This window comes from Hyperolius riggenbachi, chromosome 6 (genome assembly GCF_040937935.1).
Source record: "Hyperolius riggenbachi isolate aHypRig1 chromosome 6, aHypRig1.pri, whole genome shotgun sequence".
NCBI lineage: Eukaryota > Metazoa > Chordata > Amphibia > Anura > Hyperoliidae > Hyperolius > Hyperolius riggenbachi.
In genome coordinates, this window is record NC_090651.1 from 147,848,135 (window position 1) to 147,870,830 (window position 22,696).

Consider the following 22,696-nt stretch of genomic DNA (forward strand, 5'->3'; position numbering starts at 1 on the left):
AGAGAACCTTTACAAAACTACACTTCCTGAATGACACATTTGGGGAAATGGCTGGCTGGCTGACACTGCAACTAATGTCAGTGGAATCAAAGTGAACAGAGCAAAGGATCATTGTTAAGATCTCTAAGAGTAAAGCAGAGGTATATGCTCAACCGAGACAATGTAAATCTCTCGTCAACGCATTGGGAGGGGCTACCATTAATACACTAGATCATCGGTAGAGACGGCACCAACTGGCTGCCTCCTCCGAAAGCTATCTAGCTTGTGCACAAGAATTTAGACCATGACTATGGTAGGGACTGGATTGTGAGCATCTCTGAAGGACTACTAGTGACAAGTACTAAGCAAAGAGCTGTGGAAAATGCCCGTGCTATATAATAATAATGTGTCATACACCCACGCTCTTTGTGCACCGCCTGACACTAATCTACCCAACTCAACTCCCAGCTCTCATGGTTCTGTTGTATGTTTTTAAAGCCCAATTCCAGTAAAAATGCATTTCGTGTTTTAGATAACAAGGAATGGTATTAGGACAGCTTTTTTTCTTTTTATTGCTATCCGGATTTGAGGAGAATGCCTCCATTCCTATCCTGACAATGTCTCCAACAGAAACAGAAAACAACAAATTAAAACTTTTTGTTCAGTGGGAAAACATTAGTTACCGTACTTGCTACTGCTATGCTTAAGTTTCTGTCCCCAGGAGTTTCAGAGGTTCACATTAATGTCAAAGCATTCCAAAATAAAAATATCGTCTTCAAGCACAACTATACCCAGAACTGAGGTTGTTAAATTTTCAAACCACCTGCTATTTAAAGTAAATTGTAATGTGAAGTAAAGAAAGTCGAGGCACTGCTGCAGTAAAAAAGAGAGGTACCTTTAATCCACGGTGTTCGGACACAGCGGGGTATACAGTGGGGGTGAGGGGATGCCTGACAGCTGTTTCGCTAAGAAAGCTTCTTCAGAGGCAAAATATAAGGAACAATTAGACCCAAGTGATGTCCAGCATTAAGTAGCCTCACTTACCACCTCTCGGTAGTTCGCAACGCCCCCAGGATCGCGGACACGGCGTCCCGGCATATAGGCTCCGCCCCCGGAAGTGACGTACACTCTGCTTCAACCTATCGGGAAGCGGCAAGTCTCCCTGCTTCCTGTGTGTCGTCATGAGCCGGGTTATGCGTCACAGCCTGCCCGTTCGCCGGCCAAATCCCAGGTTCTGGTTGCTATAGTGATCATCAGCCATAGCTGTAAACATACAAGGGGACACAACCGTCAGAGTATTCAAACAAAGAAGACACACATTACAAATAGGACCATTATTAGCCACAGAGCTGCTACGAAAATAAAGATCAATAAATATATAAGGATAGAGTATTAATATTAGTACTTAGAAAGAAAGCAATGAAGCTCATTCCTTTCATTAAGCCCAATAGGGCCACAAGCTCCAGTTTCAGATATTAATCTGGCTTCATTCTGGAGCAGAACCTGCTCATGATTGCCTCCCCTATGTGGAATGGGAACCTGCTTTAAACCCATAAACTGCAGTGAGGTGGTATTCCCATTATGGCATTCCCGCATGTGTTTAATAAATCTGCCAGCACCTACGCCTGTCAAAACAGAGTTGACGTGCTCCTGGAATCTGGTACATATCATGCGGGTAGTCTGACCTATATAGAATCTGTTGCATGAGCAGACTATCGCATACACCGTATTTTTAGATCGGCAATGCAAAAATTGATCAAACTTAATAAATTTAGTGCCAAGATATGCGCTTTTACCTGTTTTGAACTGTGCACAATGGTTGCAATTTCCGCATCTGAAATTACCAACCGGAGTGTATTTTTGCAACCAGTTCTGCTCATGCACCGATCTACACTCACTATTGGTGATTACATCACCAATTGTCCGTGCCCTCCTGAAGGAGACCAGCGGTTTATGGCCGGTCACGTCGGATGGACCCACATTCATCTGAAACTCACACCAATGCTTTTGAACTATTGCCTTAATTCTGTCTGACATCGGAGAATAGTCAAATACACAGGTAAATGGTTGTTTAGCAGATCTTGGACTTCTTGTGGCCCTTTTCCTATTAGTCAACAACTCCTCCCGATCGCGGGCATCTGCCCTGCGAAATGCCTGATTTAAATCGTTCATGTCATACCCCCTAATGGACAGTCTGATGGCTAATTCTCTACTCTGATGGATGAAATCATCCCTTGTAAAGTTGTTCCTTTTCAGCCGAACAAACTGTCCATAGGGGATAGATTGGATCGTATGTGGAGGGTGGAAACTGGACCGGAGGAGCACGGAATTAGTAGCAGTATCTTTGCGATATCCCCTACTACGTATAAACCTGTTCTCAACATACAGCTCTAAATCCAGGAAATGCAAAGTTGGATTAGCCAGCACCCCTGTGAACTGCATGTTGAGATCGTTACAGTTAATATAGATGAGGAAATCCTCAAACTCACGTACCGTGCCCCTCCAGGTCAGAACCACATCATCCACATAGCGATACCAATGGCCAATTTTCTCCCCAAAGGGGTTTGAAGTCCCAAGGATGTATTTTTTCTCCCAAAACCAAAGAAAAAGATTGGAAAACGTCGGGGCTACCGGCGTTCCCATGGCTACTCCGGATCTTTGATGGTACCATCTGTCATTGAATAAAAAGACATTATGTGACAACACAAAGCTTAAACATTGCATCAGGTAGTCTACCCAGAGATCTTCCTCCCCACATTCAAGCAGGAGTTCTCCAATCACTTGAACCCCCTGGGATTGGGGAATGCGGGTGTAGAGATTAACCACATCTATGGAGGCCAGGATCTCTTTCTCCCCAAGTTCCACACCCCCAACCTTCCCCAGGGCGTCCAAGGTGTCAGCCAGGTGGGTGCGTACCACCCTCAAAAAAGGTCTTAATTTAAAATCCAAAAATTTGGACAGAGGCTCAGTCAATGAGCCCCTGGCTGACACAATCGGGCGTCCCGGAGGACAAAGCGGGTCCTTGTGGACCTTGGGGAGAAAATACCAAACAGGCTTCCTAGGGTACTCTGGTAGCAAACCCTCCCCCATTCGTTTGGTAATGAGTCCCTTTTCCACTCCCTGTCTCAAAAGGCTTTGCAGGATAGTCCTGTGTTGTGGTATGGGATTGGTTCTCAATTTGGCATAAAAACCATCCGATCCTTCCAATTGTCTAAGAGCTTCCTTGACATAAAACTCCCTAGACATCACAACAAGGTTTCCCCCCTTGTCAGCCTTTTTCAGGACTATCTGCTGGTTATCTCTAAGCCATTCTAAGGCAGCTCTCTCTTCCTTGGTTATATTCGGATCGGTCTCTGGATATATAAGAGCCTGAATGTCCTGAAGGACCCTTCGGTTGAGAATGTCCACTGGTGATCCGGGTGCTGACCTAAACTCCTTGGTAGATTTACAAGGGCGAAACTCCTCATTAGGCAAGGCCATTACATCCACCTGCATTTCAGTTTCTGGGTTGCTCTCAGTCCATAATTGTTCTAAATCACGTAGAACTTCCTGATCTCGACTATTATTCAGATTGTGGGCAAAGAAGCCAAGGTTGCTAATGGTCGTATGGCTATTCAAACGAATCTCTTCAGTTGGCATTTCATTCTTCCCCTCCTGCCATAGTGCGATGTTCAACCTACGTATGGTTTTATACCAATCTACCTCAAAGTTGAATTTGTTGAAACTACAAGTGAGGGAATAGTTGAGGCCTTTCTTAAGAAGCGATTCACTACCCGTTGGTAGTTGTACCCCAGATAAGTTGATAATTTGGAGGTTTTTGTTAGTCTCAGCCTTTTGGAGATGCTCTATCTCCTCTTGCGTTTTCCCCTCCCATAGGTCCCCCTCCCCCATGTAACTCTTTTGTTCGGGGTTCTGGTGGAACCTGGTCCTTCCTCCTCGTCCTCTTCTGATGGCTCTTCTAAAGGGACCTCGACACATCTTTTCTTTGGAGGGGTTTTCAAGGCAGATTTTGGTTTAGCCTTTGGTTGGGGTTTAGCTTGTTGTTTAGGTTTGCCTCGGCCCTCCTTCAGGAGGGCACGGACAATTGGTGATGTAATCACCAATAGTGAGTGTAGATCGGTGCATGAGCAGAACTGGTTGCAAAAATACACTCCGGTTGGTAATTTCAGATGCGGAAATTGCAACCATTGTGCACAGTTCAAAACAGGTAAAAGCGCATATCTTGGCACTTAATTTATTAAGTTTGATCAATTTTTGCATTGCCGATCTAAAAATACGGTGTATGCGATAGTCTGCTCATGCAACAGATTCTATATAGGTCAGACTACCCGCATGATATGTACCAGATTCCAGGAGCACGTCAACTCTGTTTTGACAGGCGTAGGTGCTGGCAGATTTATTAAACACATGCGGGAATGCCATAATGGGAATACCACCTCACTGCAGTTTATGGGTTTAAAGCAGGTTCCCATTCCACATAGGGGAGGCAATCATGAGCAGGTTCTGCTCCAGAATGAAGCCAGATTAATATCTGAAACTGGAGCTTGTGGCCCTATTGGGCTTAATGAAAGGAATGAGCTTCATTGCTTTCTTTCTAAGTACTAATATTAATACTCTATCCTTATATATTTATTGATCTTTATTTTCGTAGCAGCTCTGTGGCTAATAATGGTCCTATTTGTAATGTGTGTCTTCTTTGTTTGAATACTCTGACGGTTGTGTCCCCTTGTATGTTTACAGCTATGGCTGATGATCACTATAGCAACCAGAACCTGGGATTTGGCCGGCGAACGGGCAGGCTGTGACGCATAACCCGGCTCATGACGACACACAGGAAGCAGGGAGACTTGCCGCTTCCCGATAGGTTGAAGCAGAGTGTACGTCACTTCCGGGGGCGGAGCCTATATGCCGGGACGCCGTGTCCGCGATCCTGGGGGCGTTGCGAACTACCGAGAGGTGGTAAGTGAGGCTACTTAATGCTGGACATCACTTGGGTCTAATTGTTCCTTATATTTTGCCTCTGAAGAAGCTTTCTTAGCGAAACAGCTGTCAGGCATCCCCTCACCCCCACTGTATACCCCGCTGTGTCCGAACACCGTGGATTAAAGGTACCTCTCTTTTTTACTGCAGCAGTGCCTCGACTTTCTTTACTTCACATGATCACTGTTTATCTCTGAGTAGCACGCTGCAACATGGAGTACATAACCCGGTGAAACCCAGGACCTCTCTGCCCGCATTTAGTGCCTGTCTTTTCCCCTCTCACTGCCGTATCTACATTGTTGTCTCAGTGCACAGATGCAAGAGGCAGAGGAACCGTTTGTTGAGGCTCCAGGCACGTCTGTGGACACTGTTGCTGAATTGAAACGCCTCCAAGCTGGTAGGTCAGATTGGGAGACATTTTTCACTGACACAGCGAGCGGGTCCAGCTCCACTTCCAGCAAAACAGTGGGGGTGAAGGTCATTGAGCAAGATCTCAACCGCCTGTCTGACAAAGAAGTTAAACTTTTTTGGACTGTAGCCACTCTTAAACGCTACGAATCTAAGGCGATAGCATCCAGAGGCTTTCGAAATTATAGGGAGGCAAGCGAGTATAGGAATGATGCCGAATTTATGAAGGAATGGGATGAGGAGCATTTACAGCATGCCTTAAGACTGCAGTCCATTGTCCTTAAGAGAACTGAACGAGAGTACAACAGTACGGTGGCTGAAATCACCCTATGCAAACAAGAGCTCTTGAAACTTACTTCTGCTGACCATATAACCAAAGTTGAGGAAAAAATAGAAAATCGGTTGGTACCGATACAAGACGATATCAAACAGAGGAAACTTGGCAAGTTTAGACGAGATCGTCAGGACTTCAAGGAGGGTAAAGTATTTGATTGGGGACAACCTAACAGAAGATCCAGGTTTAAAAGGAGAAAACCATCACTTGATAACAAAGGTTACTGGACTACAGATTCAGGAAGCGACTCAAGCCCAGAGGAGGGCCGAGGCAAACCTAAACAACAAGCTAAACCCCAACCAAAGGCTAAACCAAAATCTGCCTTGAAAACCCCTCCAAAGAAAAGATGTGTCGAGGTCCCTTTAGAAGAGCCATCAGAAGAGGACGAGGAGGAAGGACCAGGTTCCACCAGAACCCCGAACAAAAGAGTTACATGGGGGAGGGGGACCTATGGGAGGGGAAAACGCAAGAGGAGATAGAGCATCTCCAAAAGGCTGAGACTAACAAAAACCTCCAAATTATCAACTTATCTGGGGTACAACTACCAACGGGTAGTGAATCGCTTCTTAAGAAAGGCCTCAACTATTCCCTCACTTGTAGTTTCAACAAATTCAACTTTGAGGTAGATTGGTATAAAACCATACGTAGGTTGAACATCGCACTATGGCAGGAGGGGAAGAATGAAATGCCAACTGAAGAGATTCGTTTGAATAGCCATACGACCATTAGCAACCTTGGCTTCTTTGCCCACAATCTGAATAATAGTCGAGATCAGGAAGTTCTACGTGATTTAGAACAATTATGGACTGAGAGCAACCCAGAAACTGAAATGCAGGTGGATGTAATGGCCTTGCCTAATGAGGAGTTTCGCCCTTGTAAATCTACCAAGGAGTTTAGGTCAGCACCCGGATCACCAGTGGACATTCTCAACCGAAGGGTCCTTCAGGACATTCAGGCTCTTATATATCCAGAGACCGATCCGAATATAACCAAGGAAGAGAGAGCTGCCTTAGAATGGCTTAGAGATAACCAGCAGATAGTCCTGAAAAAGGCTGACAAGGGGGGAAACCTTGTTGTGATGTCTAGGGAGTTTTATGTCAAGGAAGCTCTTAGACAATTGGAAGGATCGGATGGTTTTTATGCCAAATTGAGAACCAATCCCATACCACAACACAGGACTATCCTGCAAAGCCTTTTGAGACAGGGAGTGGAAAAGGGACTCATTACCAAACGAATGGGGGAGGGTTTGCTACCAGAGTACCCTAGGAAGCCTGTTTGGTATTTTCTCCCCAAGGTCCACAAGGACCCGCTTTGTCCTCCGGGACGCCCGATTGTGTCAGCCAGGGGCTCATTGACTGAGCCTCTGTCCAAATTTTTGGATTTTAAATTAAGACCTTTTTTGAGGGTGGTACGCACCCACCTGGCTGACACCTTGGACGCCCTGGGGAAGGTTGGGGGTGTGGAACTTGGGGAGAAAGAGATCCTGGCCTCCATAGATGTGGTTAATCTCTACACCCGCATTCCCCAATCCCAGGGGGTTCAAGTGATTGGAGAACTCCTGCTTGAATGTGGGGAGGAAGATCTCTGGGTAGACTACCTGATGCAATGTTTAAGCTTTGTGTTGTCACATAATGTCTTTTTATTCAATGACAGATGGTACCATCAAAGATCCGGAGTAGCCATGGGAACGCCGGTAGCCCCGACGTTTTCCAATCTTTTTCTTTGGTTTTGGGAGAAAAAATACATCCTTGGGACTTCAAACCCCTTTGGGGAGAAAATTGGCCATTGGTATCGCTATGTGGATGATGTGGTTCTGACCTGGAGGGGCACGGTACGTGAGTTTGAGGATTTCCTCATCTATATGAACTGTAACGATCTCAACATGCAGTTCACAGGGGTGCTGGCTAATCCAACTTTGCATTTCCTGGATTTAGAGCTGTATGTTGAGAACAGGTTTATACGTAGTAGGGGATATCGCAAAGATACTGCTACTAATTCCGTGCTCCTCCGGTCCAGTTTCCACCCTCCACATACGATCCAATCTATCCCCTATGGACAGTTTGTTCGGCTGAAAAGGAACAACTTTACAAGGGATGATTTCATCCATCAGAGTAGAGAATTAGCCATCAGACTGTCCATTAGGGGGTATGACATGAACGATTTAAATCAGGCATTTCGCAGGGCAGATGCCCGCGATCGGGAGGAGTTGTTGACTAATAGGAAAAGGGCCACAAGAAGTCCAAGATCTGCTAAACAACCATTTACCTGTGTATTTGACTATTCTCCGATGTCAGACAGAATTAAGGCAATAGTTCAAAAGCATTGGTGTGAGTTTCAGATGAATGTGGGTCCATCCGACGTGACCGGCCATAAACCGCTGGTCTCCTTCAGGAGGGCACGGACAATTGGTGATGTAATCACCAATAGTGAGTGTAGATCGGTGCATGAGCAGAACTGGTTGCAAAAATACACTCCGGTTGGTAATTTCAGATGCGGAAATTGCAACCATTGTGCACAGTTCAAAACAGGTAAAAGCGCATATCTTGGCACTAAATTTATTAAGTTTGATCAATTTTTGCATTGCCGATCTAAAAATACGGTGTATGCGATAGTCTGCTCATGCAACAGATTCTATATAGGTCAGACTACCCGCATGATATGTACCAGATTCCAGGAGCACGTCAACTCTGTTTTGACAGGCGTAGGTGCTGGCAGATTTATTAAACACATGCGGGAATGCCATAATGGGAATACCACCTCACTGCAGTTTATGGGTTTAAAGCAGGTTCCCATTCCACATAGGGGAGGCAATCATGAGCAGGTTCTGCTCCAGAATGAAGCCAGATTAATATCTGAAACTGGAGCTTGTGGCCCTATTGGGCTTAATGAAAGGAATGAGCTTCATTGCTTTCTTTCTAAGTACTAATATTAATACTCTATCCTTATATATTTATTGATCTTTATTTTCGTAGCAGCTCTGTGGCTAATAATGGTCCTATTTGTAATGTGTGTCTTCTTTGTTTGAATACTCTGACGGTTGTGTCCCCTTGTATGTTTACAGCTATGGCTGATGATCACTATAGCAACCAGAACCTGGGATTTGGCCGGCGAACGGGCAGGCTGTGACGCATAACCCGGCTCATGACGACACACAGGAAGCAGGGAGACTTGCCGCTTCCCGATAGGTTGAAGCAGAGTGTACGTCACTTCCGGGGGCGGAGCCTATATGCCGGGACGCCGTGTCCGCGATCCTGGGGGCGTTGCGAACTACCGAGAGGTGGTAAGTGAGGCTACTTAATGCTGGACATCACTTGGGTCTAATTGTTCCTTATATTTTGCCTCTGAAGAAGCTTTCTTAGCGAAACAGCTGTCAGGCATCCCCTCACCCCCACTGTATACCCCGCTGTGTCCGAACACCGTGGATTAAAGGTACCTCTCTTTTTTACTGCAGCAGTGCCTCGACTTTCTTTACTTCACATGATCACTGTTTATCTCTGAGTAGCACGCTGCAACATGGAGTACATAACCCGGTGAAACCCAGGACCTCTCTGCCCGCATTTAGTGCCTGTCTTTTCCCCTCTCACTGCCGAAAGTAAATTGTAAGTATTACTTTTGGCTCTGCATTTTCAGATTAAAAATCTGCTTTATAGCTGTGCTTGCCTGTAGCTACAGATACCGGCTCGTTGTACTTCCTCTGAACTATACGTTTACAGCTGCCTATGTCAGCAGAGTAATTGACACAAACTTCCACCCATCTTTTATGCATAAAACTGAATATGAATGGGGCGAGTGGAAAACTTCGCAGCTAAAGACACAAACATGTCAAATATTTCCATGTTTGTTTATTTTAGTATTTATATAGCGCCGACATATTATGGAGCGCTGTACAGAGTATATTGTCTTGTCACTAACTGTCCCTCAGAGGGGCTCACAATCTAATCCCTACTACAGTCATATGTCTATGTATGTATCGTGTAGTGCATGTATCATAATCTAGGGCCAATTTAGGGGGATGCCAATTAACTTCTGTACGTTTTTGGGATGTTGGAGGAAACCGGAGTGCCTGGAGGAAACCCACACAGACATGGGGAGAACATACAAACTCCTTGTAGATGTTGTAAGCTTTGTTCCTGTCCCTGTCATATTCTCTTGCCAACACCTTCAGACACATTTTGTGCTGTAATCCTGGAAAATGTAGGCTGGCCTGAATTGTTCTTTTTATGTTGGGAATAATGTGGTCACACCTGATTGACCCACCTACCAGCTGCAGTAAGAGGAGACAGAAAGTAAGGAAATGCAGTTCCAAATGCATTTGGCCCATGCAAAAGGGTATTTTGTCCACCACTTTGCATCTATACAGTTTATATTCACTAATCAACTTTATATTGATTCAGGCCCCTTTCACACTGAATGTGGTTTGTTGTGCTGTGTCACCCAAAACAGCTGCATGCCTTTGCAGAAGTAGTGATAGCCCTGCAATGGAAAGTGTGTCTCACTGATTTGGTCGCACCACAGTGGTCTTTCGGGATGTACTTGTGGAGGCAGTTGCGGTGTGACGGTTTAGCAAAAACACTGCTACAGTGTAAAAGCAGCAAAAGAGGTATAGTCAGCATCGTGCTCACCATACAATTGTCAGGAAACGTCCAATATCTTGAACCAAATTGGTGCTCAAACATCCAAAGTTGTAACCAATATTCAGCAAAAGAGAGCACTCACTAGAACTCCAAATAAAACATCTCCCTTAAAGGGCTGGTGCACACCGAGCGGCTTTTTCAGCGTTTCTGCAGCCGCTTGCGGCTGCGGATCCGCTTGGTCAATGTATCTCAATGGGGTGGTGCACACCAGAGCAGGAGGCGTTTTGCAGAAACAAAAAATGCCGGGGTGAGGCATTTTTTGGATTGCGGGTGCGTTTCTGCCTCAATGTTAAGTATAGGAAAAACGCAAACCGCTCTGAAAAACGGCACTTCAGAGCGGTTTTACAGGCGTTTTTGTTACAGAAGCTGTTCAGTAACAGCTTTACTGTAACAATATATGAAATCTACTATACTGAAATCTGCTGCAGCAATCCGCAAAACGCTAGCAAAACGCCATAGAAAAATAAGAAAAAGCGTTTCAAAATCTGCTAGCATTTTGCGGATCTGCTAGCGGTTTTTGGTGTGCACCGGGCCTAAGTGTTCTGTCCTCTCATGGCTAGTATATCATGTATACAAATAATCGTTAATATTAATGTTGTATCATCTACAAAATAGTTTGACTTTATCTTAAAACATGAAATCTGACAGCTAAGACATCACTGTAGTCAACGGCTGCAAGTATTAAAAATAATCTGCATTTTTATGCTTTTTTAAAATATTACAGACTGCCTTAAAAAACAACAACTCACCAGCAATAGTCTAGTAGATGTGGAGGAAGAACTGGGATGTAAATGTGCTGCCAGTACATGGGGTACAGCAGAGAAGCAGAGGCGTGAACACAGGCTGTTAACTGAAAAATAGACAAAAAGGCATACATTACATCTATATACAATATCATACACATAACAAGGTAACGGGAATTACTGACACATAGAGGTATGACTACAGAGGTAAGGGGGTATATTCACTAAACTGCAGTAAACAGAATAATGTGCATTAGGTCTTACCACACAAAAAGAGTACAGCATAATGCAATAAATTATATGCAATGAACTTTATTTTGCTTATTGCAGTCAGTACACCCAAGGTTACTAATCTGAAAATGCATGGGCTTGCAGGTCAGGCAGCAGAGCTCACAATCTATAACAGCCCTTTAGAGGACTAGCACAAAAACGCAGCAAAAATATTAGTTATAAGTAGTGTCAGAAGTAGTTTCAGGGTTAAAAAAAAAAACAGGTTAGAAACTTTTTATTGCTGTCTGTGTCCCCTTAGAACAGGTAAGTCAAACTCAAATATAAAGTGTGCCGAAATTGTACACTGGGACCAAGTCGTGGGCCAACCTCAATGTCTTGTGGTCACCTCCCTCTCCTATACAGTTCCCTGATGTCTAGTGCCTTTTCTCCCTTCCCTATATAGTTCCCTGGTGTCTAGTGCTTTTCCTCTACCCCCCCCCCCCCCCCCATATGGTTTCCATGGTGTTCTAGGGTTTCACCTCCAATATAGCTTCCCTGGTGGTCTAGAGTGGGCCAAATATAATGCAAAGTGGGGAAACCACTTAATGGCTCTGGGGGTCAGATTTGGCCCGCGGGCCGGAGTGTGACATGTATGTGACATGTATGCCTTAGGAGAACTCTTCCCTCAATTCTTGTCCCTAGGACCTTATTGGACATTCATTCTGCAGTACGTTTTTATTTCTTGCTGTCTCTGTCACTGTTAGAGAGATTTCCAGAATGTCCTCTAAGGACAGGAATAATGAAAAATCTCATGAGGACAAAGAATAGTAATAAAAAGTGAAAAGAGGCTCTACCCCTTACCTCGCTATACAAAATTAAAAAGTTTTTTTCTTCTGGAATCTGGCTTTAAAAATCAAACCATATTAAAGAAAACCTGTAAGTTTTAAAGAATAAAAAAGGATACTTACCTCCTACAGAGGCTTCCCAATTTGCCCTCCAGACCACCGCTGGATACCTGGACCCTCTGGAAGTTTGTGGCCTCGCTCCTGTCCACGAACTAGCACTATGAAGGATACCTGGCGCCTGTGCAGTAGCACAGAGCCGCCTTTGCTCAGCTTCTTCCGCTGAGCCCCAGCAGCACCGACGGTTGCGCAGGCATGGAGCATCCTGTGCAGTGCTTATTCATGGCACAGGACCACGTTTATGCACATTCTTCAACAAGGCCCTTGATGAAGAGTTTTGGGGTTCTCAGCGTTGGATCGGAGTAGGTGAGTAGGACGGTAAAGTCTCTAGATTATCTAGAGGCCTCCTTCTACTGAGGTAAGCACCCATTTAAGGTACCGTAATTGTTTTCCCTTCCTGTTTTCTTTAAGTGTGACACTATCCAGTACATTATACTTTAGCATTGATTTTCATGCTGAAGTTTTGTGAAGTGTGACAGGTGGCCCTTAGCAGATACACAGTCCTGGGCCTGTCACCATGCTGTACAGCATTAATATTGCTACCTATGTCACACCAGCAACAACTTGAAGCTCCATAGATAGATGTATATTAAAGAAGAATTAACCTGCTTCTACAACAACAGAAGAGCTGTTATGTTATACTAAGTATTGGCGTTTATTCTGCAGTTGCTTTCACACATTTAGCAGCCACGTCATTGGATAACATCAGCAGCAGCTGGGTATAAATAAAATGGATACACAGGGGATTGATTTTCTGGCAGATCACTTTGATTGAATTTCCCAGACATCTACCACAACCCCACAATCCTGACCAATAAACGTTCCTTAGATTTCAGAGTGTTTATGTATGAAAAGTGTGATGGGGCGCTACAGCAGATAGTTGTGGACTGGGCAAGGTGTGGACTAGCAGTGGATTCATTACATTCAGTAGTACTACATGGAACAGCGGTTAAATTAACCACTTATGCCTGACAGTTTTCCAACTAGGAAATAAATGACCCTTTGGCTATAGGAGAGGCATGTGCTATAATGTATATCATTGCCGTTACTGTGAACAAACCCTATAGACATTTGAGGAGGACAGGCAGTCATACAGGCTCAGTCTGAAAGATGTGACAAAAGTTTTTTCAGCTTCATCAGCACATTGGATTCAGTCATCTGAACTTTCATGCCCAAAGTGAGGGGAGGTGCAAGAGGAGTAAGTGGGCACCCATACTGCAAGAGTCACTAATGTTCAGGAGAAGCAATCGCTCATTCACACGCTGGTGATGAAGTAGTTGTAAGAAGCACCCACAGACAACAGATTACTGCCGATCCCTCAAATCTAAAAGTTACTTTAGTGCTTTCTTATCTTATGCAGACAGGGCTGGTTTCTGCCTGGAGTCTCTAGTGGTGTAACGCAAATTACTCTGAAAGCAAGGCTAACATGATCATTCACCCTTGACTTTTTCATAACCCCCCCCCCCCCCCCCCCACCGCCAATACCTAGCACCAACCTTTATGCTTCACGAAGTAAGACATCAACCCAACGTAGAAGCTCTCAACAAAACGTACGCCTAGCCTTAATCCCTTCATTGACAATACTGTTTACTAAAACTAAACCAAACCTTTTTACTTAAGCCTAAACATGTATAAAAATGACTAGCACTAATTAATACATTATCAGAGCAGTGTAAATCGGCATAACAGTGGGACATGTTAACAGGTGCCACGTGGCTGAGACACATTAACAGGTGCATCATGGTATAACGTGGCTGGGCCACGTTAACGTAGGTACTCTATGCTTCATTGTATGCATCATACCGCATGTAAAATGTACAATGCAACTTTTCCCCTTTGTTGCATTGCGATCCTGCTTTTGCAAGATGTGCAGCGCAATGCCCCACTGTGAGCGTAGCCTTAATCACAGTCATGGATACAGATATAACAAAGCATTTACACAGCATCATTTTTTCAGTCTGTGTTAATTTACAGCTACACCTGACAACCACTAAAGACAATGATTTGTTCCTAGTGATCGGTCTGAATTACCCCTTTGAGACTAAATAGGTAACAGCAGGAAGTAAAAATATATTATGATGAATAGGCTGAAATGCGCAAGTAAACTAAAAAAAAAACAATAGGATTATATGAACACTACAGAGAAATTAATTGCCAGATATTTTTCACATTTATATGTATTTAAGGATGCAAGCAGCACAGCTGAAAATATTGTTACCTATGAAACGCTGAAGCCACACTGTACAGATAATGTCAGCAGATACTTTGATTCATCTGAAGTGCTATACGGCTTCTGGTGGTTACAGAACATGGATAATTGGGTCTGTTATGGGATGCCGATCCCAGGCTACCCAAGTTCATTTAACCCCACTAAATGTGGCTGGTGGTGAGGCCTGAGAGCTCCCCTGAGAGCTCGTTAGGGCTGATTGTCAAACGAGGGAGAACCAGGAGGCAGTGGGGAGCATCTGGAAAGGGTTGTGATAACGGGAGGCAAACCGATCCTGCAGAACGCTCTCTCGGGATAAGACTATTTTCTGTCACATGCTGTCACCACTGCCCAGACAGCTGTCTTGTGGTGACAATGCAACATCAGTCACTCGTTAGACAAACCAGCATTAGCCATCTTAAATATACTACTGCACCTGCAACAATAGAGTTAACTCATATTTACATTCATGTGTTGTAGTTTAAATAGAATCCTTTCTTTCTGTTTTAATAAATTGATTGGACTGTATCTGAAGAACAGTAGATAGATAAGATGGCTGCATGTGAGCACAACCTCCATCAGATGGCCAGATGTGTTCTGCTACAGTTTGGGTGTAAAGTCAGCGCTGCGTAATATGCTGGCGCTTTATAAATACAATAAATAAACAACACATAGGTTCACCACATCAGAATGTACAAAAATATACCCGGCAAGGCAGAAGGTGAGACCCCACCTGACACTAGTTTGGATTCAAAACCACTGACTCAAAACTACTTTCTAGAATCACTTCTTACGAAGCCAAAATACATAACACTGTTGCTAACTTATTTTCAAATCACCTGCACTGGACAGTGATCTTCCCATGTCAGGTATACACTATTTACTGTAAAACCAGGGCATGGATGGCTTAGAACAGCAGTTCACAACCTTTCTCGAGCTATGACACATCACGCCAAACGTTCAGATCTCTGTGACAAACTATTGTTAGTACAGTGGTGGCTGTTAGTGAGTGGCAGTTACTGCTGCTGACATAGTGGCAGCTAATAGTGAGTGGCTGTTGATGCTAGTGGCAAAGGGGCAGCTGCTTATAAGTGTCTGTTATTGCTGCTGGCATAGTGGTGGCTGCTAGTGAGTGGCTGTTACTGCTGTTGGCATAGGGGTCCACTGGAAATGAGTGGCTGTTGCTACTGCTGGTACAGTGGCAGCTTCTGACTGATGGCTGCTGCTGGCACGGGGCTGCTGCTGATAGGTGGCTGCTGCTTGCACACTGGTGGATGCTGCCTAAATATGTGCAGAGAGGTGCTTCTTTCTGCAAGTCAGAAAAATGTCCAACAAAGGAAGACACACCTTTTCTATATATAGGGTGTGGACTTTTTTTTACTCACCTTGCTTACCATGCAGTCTATGGTTGGCCTCCCACTTAGCTTTTTCCTCCTCCTTCTCCTGGACTAGTACTTCTGCTGCCATTTTCCAAAGTGCTAAAGTGGTTGCTGAAAGACTACAAAAAATGGCCACCGGAGTCCACATTCACAGACACATTTTTCAGTGTATACTCAGTACTCTGAAAAATGTCTGCAAATGTGGACTCTAGTGACCATTTTTGTAGACCTATTGTAAGTACAATGGGAGTAAGAAGAGAAGCTGGGGAGGCAGAGAAGTAAAACATAAGGGGAGGCAGAGCGGTGACAACCCCCCCAAACCTGCATGTTGCAGCACACAAATCAGGAATCACTGGCGTACAACCTCTGTCAGGCTTTAGCTGTCTGTATCCCTATTAGAGCTACGTCACAGACATGGTTTCCGCTGTTACAGCTACTAAAATTCGAATCACCGTTTTCAATGTAATTCAAAGCTCATAGCGTTCTGGCATGGTGGTTATCAGTTCCTGTGCTAAATGCCGATTGTTAGTGATCCATTCTTGCCGATCAGTTCTAGGAGGTGATCACAATTTGAGGGCTTCTGAGTGCCCATCCTATTTCTTAGAACTAAGCATGGGTTCCCAATGGGATTAGAATCCGGGGAGTTTCTTGGCCACGGCACTTAGCTATGACTATTGCCTTGCGACATTTCCCTCCATCATGCTGGAAAACACAGATTCTTCACCAAACTGCACCTAGATTGCTGGGAGAAATTGCTCATGAAAGATATTTTGATACCACTCGTGACAGTGTTCTTTGGCACAATTGTGAATGAGCCCACTCTTTTGGATGAAAAAGAACCATAGAGATGGACAGTCTCAGAATGCTTTACTGCTATCATGACACAGGAATCATGATAGGATTTTCTTCTCTGGACAATCGATTTTCCAAATGTCCTAAACATTCAGTAGGAGAATTCATCGGAGTATATAACTTTGCACCAGTCTTATGTTGTCCAGAACTTGTACTTAAAGCAGAATTTCAGTCTGTCCTTGAGGGTTGTTTTTTTTTCAGAAAGAAGTGGCTTCTTTGCTACTTTTCTTGACACAAGGCCATTATCCAAAGGTCTTGTCTCTCTGTGCATGCATATGAACAAACACATCCACCTGCTGCCAATATTAAGCAAGCTCTGCATTGGTGGAAACATGATTCTGTATCTGACTCCACTGGAGGAGATGGTTATGGTGCTTGCTGAATCCTGTAGCCCTCTCAACTTGAAATTTTTAATGATTCAGTAAATGGTTCTTTCCAGAAAAGCATTCATTGCAGTGATTTCCTTGCATGAGAGGCAATTTTGATGCAAACTGAGTAAAGTTATGCACATTTCTTTGGACGTAACCATTGCTACCACAAGAAGAAGATGATTTAAAGTACATCCACTCATTTATAGCAACCAGTCTGCCCTCGTAATTCAATGATAGAGTGATTTCAGCTGTACTGGTTCACACCTTTAACTTTGTTGGTGATATGACTATATTGAAATTAAGTGTGATGATCATTTTGTGCCAGGGACAAAATACCAAGAAAGTGTATTTTTGGTGTACAATTAACTTTTTTAGACTAGCAAAGCTCTTTGCAGTGAATATGCTTGTCATCACTGTGCACAATAATAAAAAAAAACACGTTAATTTAGAGCACAAAAACAGAGACAGCAAATTTTGCAAAACACAACATTTGCGCCACTACCAAAACTTTTGGCCATAACAGTAGATGACAAAGCGATTGCAATTTCTGCTGCTTTTGGTGCTCCTCCATATATACAACTGACCAAATTTACAAACACACTTTTACAAGGCCAAATGTGCAACATTGTAATAGGTAGTACCCTGACAACAACAGCAGTGTTGATCCTACAATTGTGAAAAACCAAAAAAAACCTTCCAAATCCCAGAAGAGAAATGTGTGCAAATACACCAATGCTTACCTCCTGTCTTGGTCATTTATTCAGTCAAAAACAGTCCAATTACAGGTCCTCTAACATACAGGGCCCGTTTCTACTTGTGCGGTGCAAATTAGTCGCGGAAACCGCAGAAACGAATTCACACACAGATGCGAATTTTACCGCAAATTCGCAGGCGTTTTTGCATATGTTAATGAGCATGCGAATTTAACCACGTCAGTGCCTGTGTGCTTTTACATTGATTTTATGCAAAAATGCCTGCGAATTCGCGGTAAAATTTGCGTACGAAAACGCATGCAAATTTCCTATTAAATACATTGTATGCGCATCGCATGGCGGTGTGCGAATTTCTGCGGGCTCTGCCGTGCAAATTTTTGCTGCACAGAAAAACGCTCAGAAAGCCTGACAAGTGGAAACAGTCCCATTCACTTGTATTTTCTATGCGAATCTGCATGCAGGAAACGCATGCAGATTCGCACAAGTGGAAACGGGCCCACAGACATTTTGAGGCAATGGAAGTGTTTCAAATCTAATTTTACATACAGATGGTGTCTAATTTGTGACATGCATCTATAATATTTGTTTAGTCTATACTACAGCTCAATTTGGGTTTAAGCATCAATAAACTATAAAGTATGATAGTAGAGCTAGATAACAGTTAGGTTGCATAAGTATGCTTAACCAGTTCACCCCCAAGGGTTTTTATCCTAACGGACCAGAGCAATTTTCAGTTGTCAGCGCTCCTCCCTTTTATTCCCTAATAACTTTATTACTACTTATCACAAGAAAATGATCTATACCTCGTTTTTTTCGCCACCAATTAGGCTTTCTGTGGATAGTACATTTTGCTAAGAATTTTTTTATTCTAAATGCATTTTAATGAGAAAAACAGAAAAAAAAAGAAAAAAAATCATTATTTCTCAGTGTTCAGCCTTTATAGTTTTAAAATTAAACATTCTCCTGTGGATAAAACAAACACGTTTTATTTGCCCAGTGGTCCCGATAATTAAACCGTTTAGATTATGTCCCTACCACAATGTATGGCGACAGTATATTATTTTGAAATATAAGTGGTTATTTTTCTGTTTGTTCTGGCCATAATTACAAGCCCCTATGTAATAAATTAAAATTAATTTTCCCCCATAAAATATAGAATAAAAAAAGCTGAGTCCCTAAGGTAACTATTTATTTATTTTTTTTAAGCTGATTTTTTTTTTTTACAAGTGTTTTTTTTGGGGGGGAGGGTTGGAAGTGTAATTTTATTAATGATGTGTATATACTTGAAAATGTATGTATTTTGTAAGTGTAATATACTTTTTGGCCACAAGATGGCGCTGGTGAACACTCATAGGACGTGTTCACTTTTTTTTTTTTTTTTTTTACACACTTTATTAAACTGTTACATTTCCTGTTTATGTGAATGGACGTAGCCGCTGTTCGCGGTCACGTCCATTCACTCCAGGCACTGCGATTGGGTAGAGGACTGTTCAGTCCTCTTCCCCAATCGCCCAGCACGGGATCCCGACGGTAATGGCGGCGGTAGCGGCGGACACACGGCGGTAGCAGCGGCGGGAATGCGCGACGTATTAAAACGTCATGTTGCTGTTAATAGCGGTAAGCATGACGTTTTAATACGTTAGGATGGCGGTAAATGGTTAAAGGACCTCTGTCGCAAAAACCTTAAAATTTTAAATACATGTAAACATATACAAATAAGAAGTACGTTTCTTCCAGAGTAAAATGAGCCACAGATTACTTTTCTCCTATGCTGCTGTCACTTACAGTAAGTAGTAGAAATCTGACATTACCGACAGATTTCGGACTAGCCTATCTTCTTATGGGGGGATTCTCAGAGTTTTCTTTATTTTTAAAAGCACTGAGGGCTCGTTCACATTGTAGGCGTTTTCGGGTTTTCTTTTACACGCGGGCGTTTAAAATCGCCCACCAAACGCTTGTGCAATGAATGTCTATGAGAAGGTTCATATCAGCGCGGGTCGTGCACTGTCCATTCAGTAAAGCGGTGCGTAGACCAGTTTTGAGGTGATAGAAAGTATAGGAGAAGTGCAAAACGCTCACAAAATCGCTTTGTGTAGCGATTGTGTTCGTGTTTTTAAGAATAAATACATTGTATTTATTATTCTCCAGGTCAAAGAGTTCACTTCCTGACTTGCGTCACGGAGTGAATTACAAAACCGCTTGGAAAAACGCTTAGAAAACCGCTAAGCACAAAAACAAATCGCCCACCCAAGCATCGGGAATTGGAAAAAAAAAGACACCTCAAAAACAGCCCAACTCCGACGGACACACGAACGGAACGCAATGTGAACAAGGCCTTAACCTCCTTAGCGATATGCCCAACACTGTGTTGGGCATATCGCTTTGTGGCCCCAGGAGCCCCCCATAAATAAATGTGCCAAATGGGTGTAAATCCTCTAGCTAGCACTAGGCTAGCTAGTAAAAGTTAATACAAAGGTAGAGAAGAGGTGCACAGGACTTTCAGACTGGGTCACTCCGGAGTGCTCAAAGCCCAATGTAGTAACAGCACATCAGCAAACTGTAGAGATCCAAGCGGCTGGGCACATCCTGGATGTGCCCAGCCGCTTGGATCTCTACAGTTTGCTAGCTAGTAAAAGTGTCCGGCACCCCTGGATCCCCCCTGTTTATACATTACCACCCCTGGATCCAGCAATCACGCAGCCTCCCGGCACAGCTCCGGTCTTCTCTATGGGGAGGATCGGGTTTGCACATGATGTCGTAGGTAAAAAGTAATTCATGGCTCGTTTTACTCTGGAAGAAATTAACTTCTTATTTGTATGTGTTTTAAATTGTAAGATTTTTGCAACGGTTCCTCTTTAATTATGCTACATTATTGCAGCAATATGTATTGCAACCTTAAAAAGGGAGAGACAACCAAAATTTGAAAAAACACATAACCCCAAAACCATGACCTCAATGGAATAAGAGGACAGCAGCTCCTGTAGGGTTCCCCTGGTGTTCCTCACCTTGTACATTAGCTGTTCCTTGCAGTGCACCAGCTCTCTTTAAGGACGCCCTAGTCCACAGTTATGTAACTTCACACGTACCGGTAAGATAAGCTAAATTGTTGAGGTCTACTCACTATAATGGTACTATACTTTACTTTCTTTTTGTTTACTGTACTGTTTGGATTTACAATTCAAAGAAAGTGATTCTGAAGTCTCTCAGTGGGAACAGCTTTGGCAATTACAGAAGCAGGGGAGGATTAAACGGCCACATCAAGACAAAGAAGATCCTAAAAACATGACCTGTCTAAAGTCTAGAGTTGATACAAGTCAGTAGGACTATGTAGAATATGAAGACACTTTAACTATGGATGTACTTCTTCACTTGGAGTAATTTTAAAAGGCTACTCAAACAGTGACAATGAAGGTCATATTAATTTGTCTACTTGCCAGATTCTCAAGCCACATCCATCTGGTTAGAGTATGCATTGTATTCATCTTAGCATCAGGCATGAATACTGCTTTGGTGGCAGTTCCCTATGTTTTCAGCATGATAAAAAATACAGTGGCAACAAATGGAACCTACTGCATCAGCAGAAAATAAAACAACTGGCAACACATCCATTATACAGAGCCTTTATTGTTTCTTTAATCTTTGCAGATAGCAAGTAAAGCAATATCTGAGCTGACTGCAGCTTGGTGACTATCAGGAGTGGAGGCAGCCAGTCCCAGAGCAGCAGCAGCAACATCTTAAAAACACATGTGAACAGCAAGATTACACAGGCATAAGGTGCTGAAAGCTGAGAGATGTTCAGACTCTGATGCTACAGCACATGTTCTTTGTTTGATAAAACAGAGACAGCAAACATCACGCACCTATCTGTACAGGGAAGTTATTGCCGCCAAGTGTGCAGCAATGAGATGATAAAACTATGTTATCTTTGTACATAAGTGGCATAATAACATTATCATGTTTACTAGTCCCATAAACCTCTGACACTTTCACGCACTTACCAGTATAGGGTTACACGTCCGCGATAACCTACAGTCATTTGAAAAAAATAGGGCATCTTCTTTGTGTTTTTGTAACAATCTTGGACATATGGATATTTAATCTCAATTTGAACAATTAAAACGGAAGAAAAAACTCAACATCTTCTATAAAATGTAATTCTCCAAAAAAGCAATTTCTGGTGAGGAACAAAAAAAGGACACACATACATTTAATCTAAATTAAAATGTCTCAAATCACACATGGGTGTATCATAACAGGTACATATGATTTGAACATCGTTACGGGACACTTTTTTTTGCATACAACAGCTTTTATTCATTTGCCCCACGTCTGTTTAAAGTTGCTTCATCAGCATGCTCCTTTGGCCATGGGAATTAAATTGCATCATTGTCTTTCGTTTCATATTGCTTTTAATTAAGTTACTTTATAGTAAAGGGATGTATTGCTTAGTCTGAGTATTTAATCAGAGAAGATTGAAGCAAAGAAGGATAGACAAGAAACTAAAATCACAAAAAACTTCCACATTTATATTAACTCAGTCACACATACCACCCATTCACATATGTGATGCCAATTTCTACCACAATTTTAGTTCTATTTTTCTTTATCATATCACTATCATAGGGTTTGTTCCCATTCATTTCTGATTCTTACTACCGGTAGGTCTTTGGATGCTGGAAATATGCCATCATTAGCCACTACTTCAACCCAGTAGTCATTTTTTGCAGTTAAGGTCAGTATGAATGCTATATTATTCTGTTTCCTGATGTTACCCAGGTCCTGACCCAAGACAATTATCTTGGGAACAATTGTATCCTCCCAACTGATAAAGTTTTAAAGGAACCACGCAATATGACCCCAGAAAAATTGTAATTTGACACAGGACCATATAATGTGAAAAAAATTCCCAGGTTCACTGTCACATC

General features: G+C 43.0%; 1 protein-coding gene across 4 annotated transcripts in view; it reads right to left on the reverse strand.

The window, feature by feature from the left end:
* The window catches only part of DENND1B (DENN domain containing 1B), a 353,166-nt gene that overhangs the window by 104,049 nt on the left and 226,421 nt on the right, over positions 1–22,696 (reverse strand). For all 4 annotated transcript variants that reach the window (XM_068240064.1, XM_068240066.1, XM_068240063.1 and 1 more), the window contains one exon: positions 11,085–11,185. In XM_068240064.1, the coding sequence (XP_068096165.1) occupies positions 11,085–11,185 (101 nt within the window). The remainder of the gene's footprint in view (positions 1–11,084; positions 11,186–22,696) is intronic.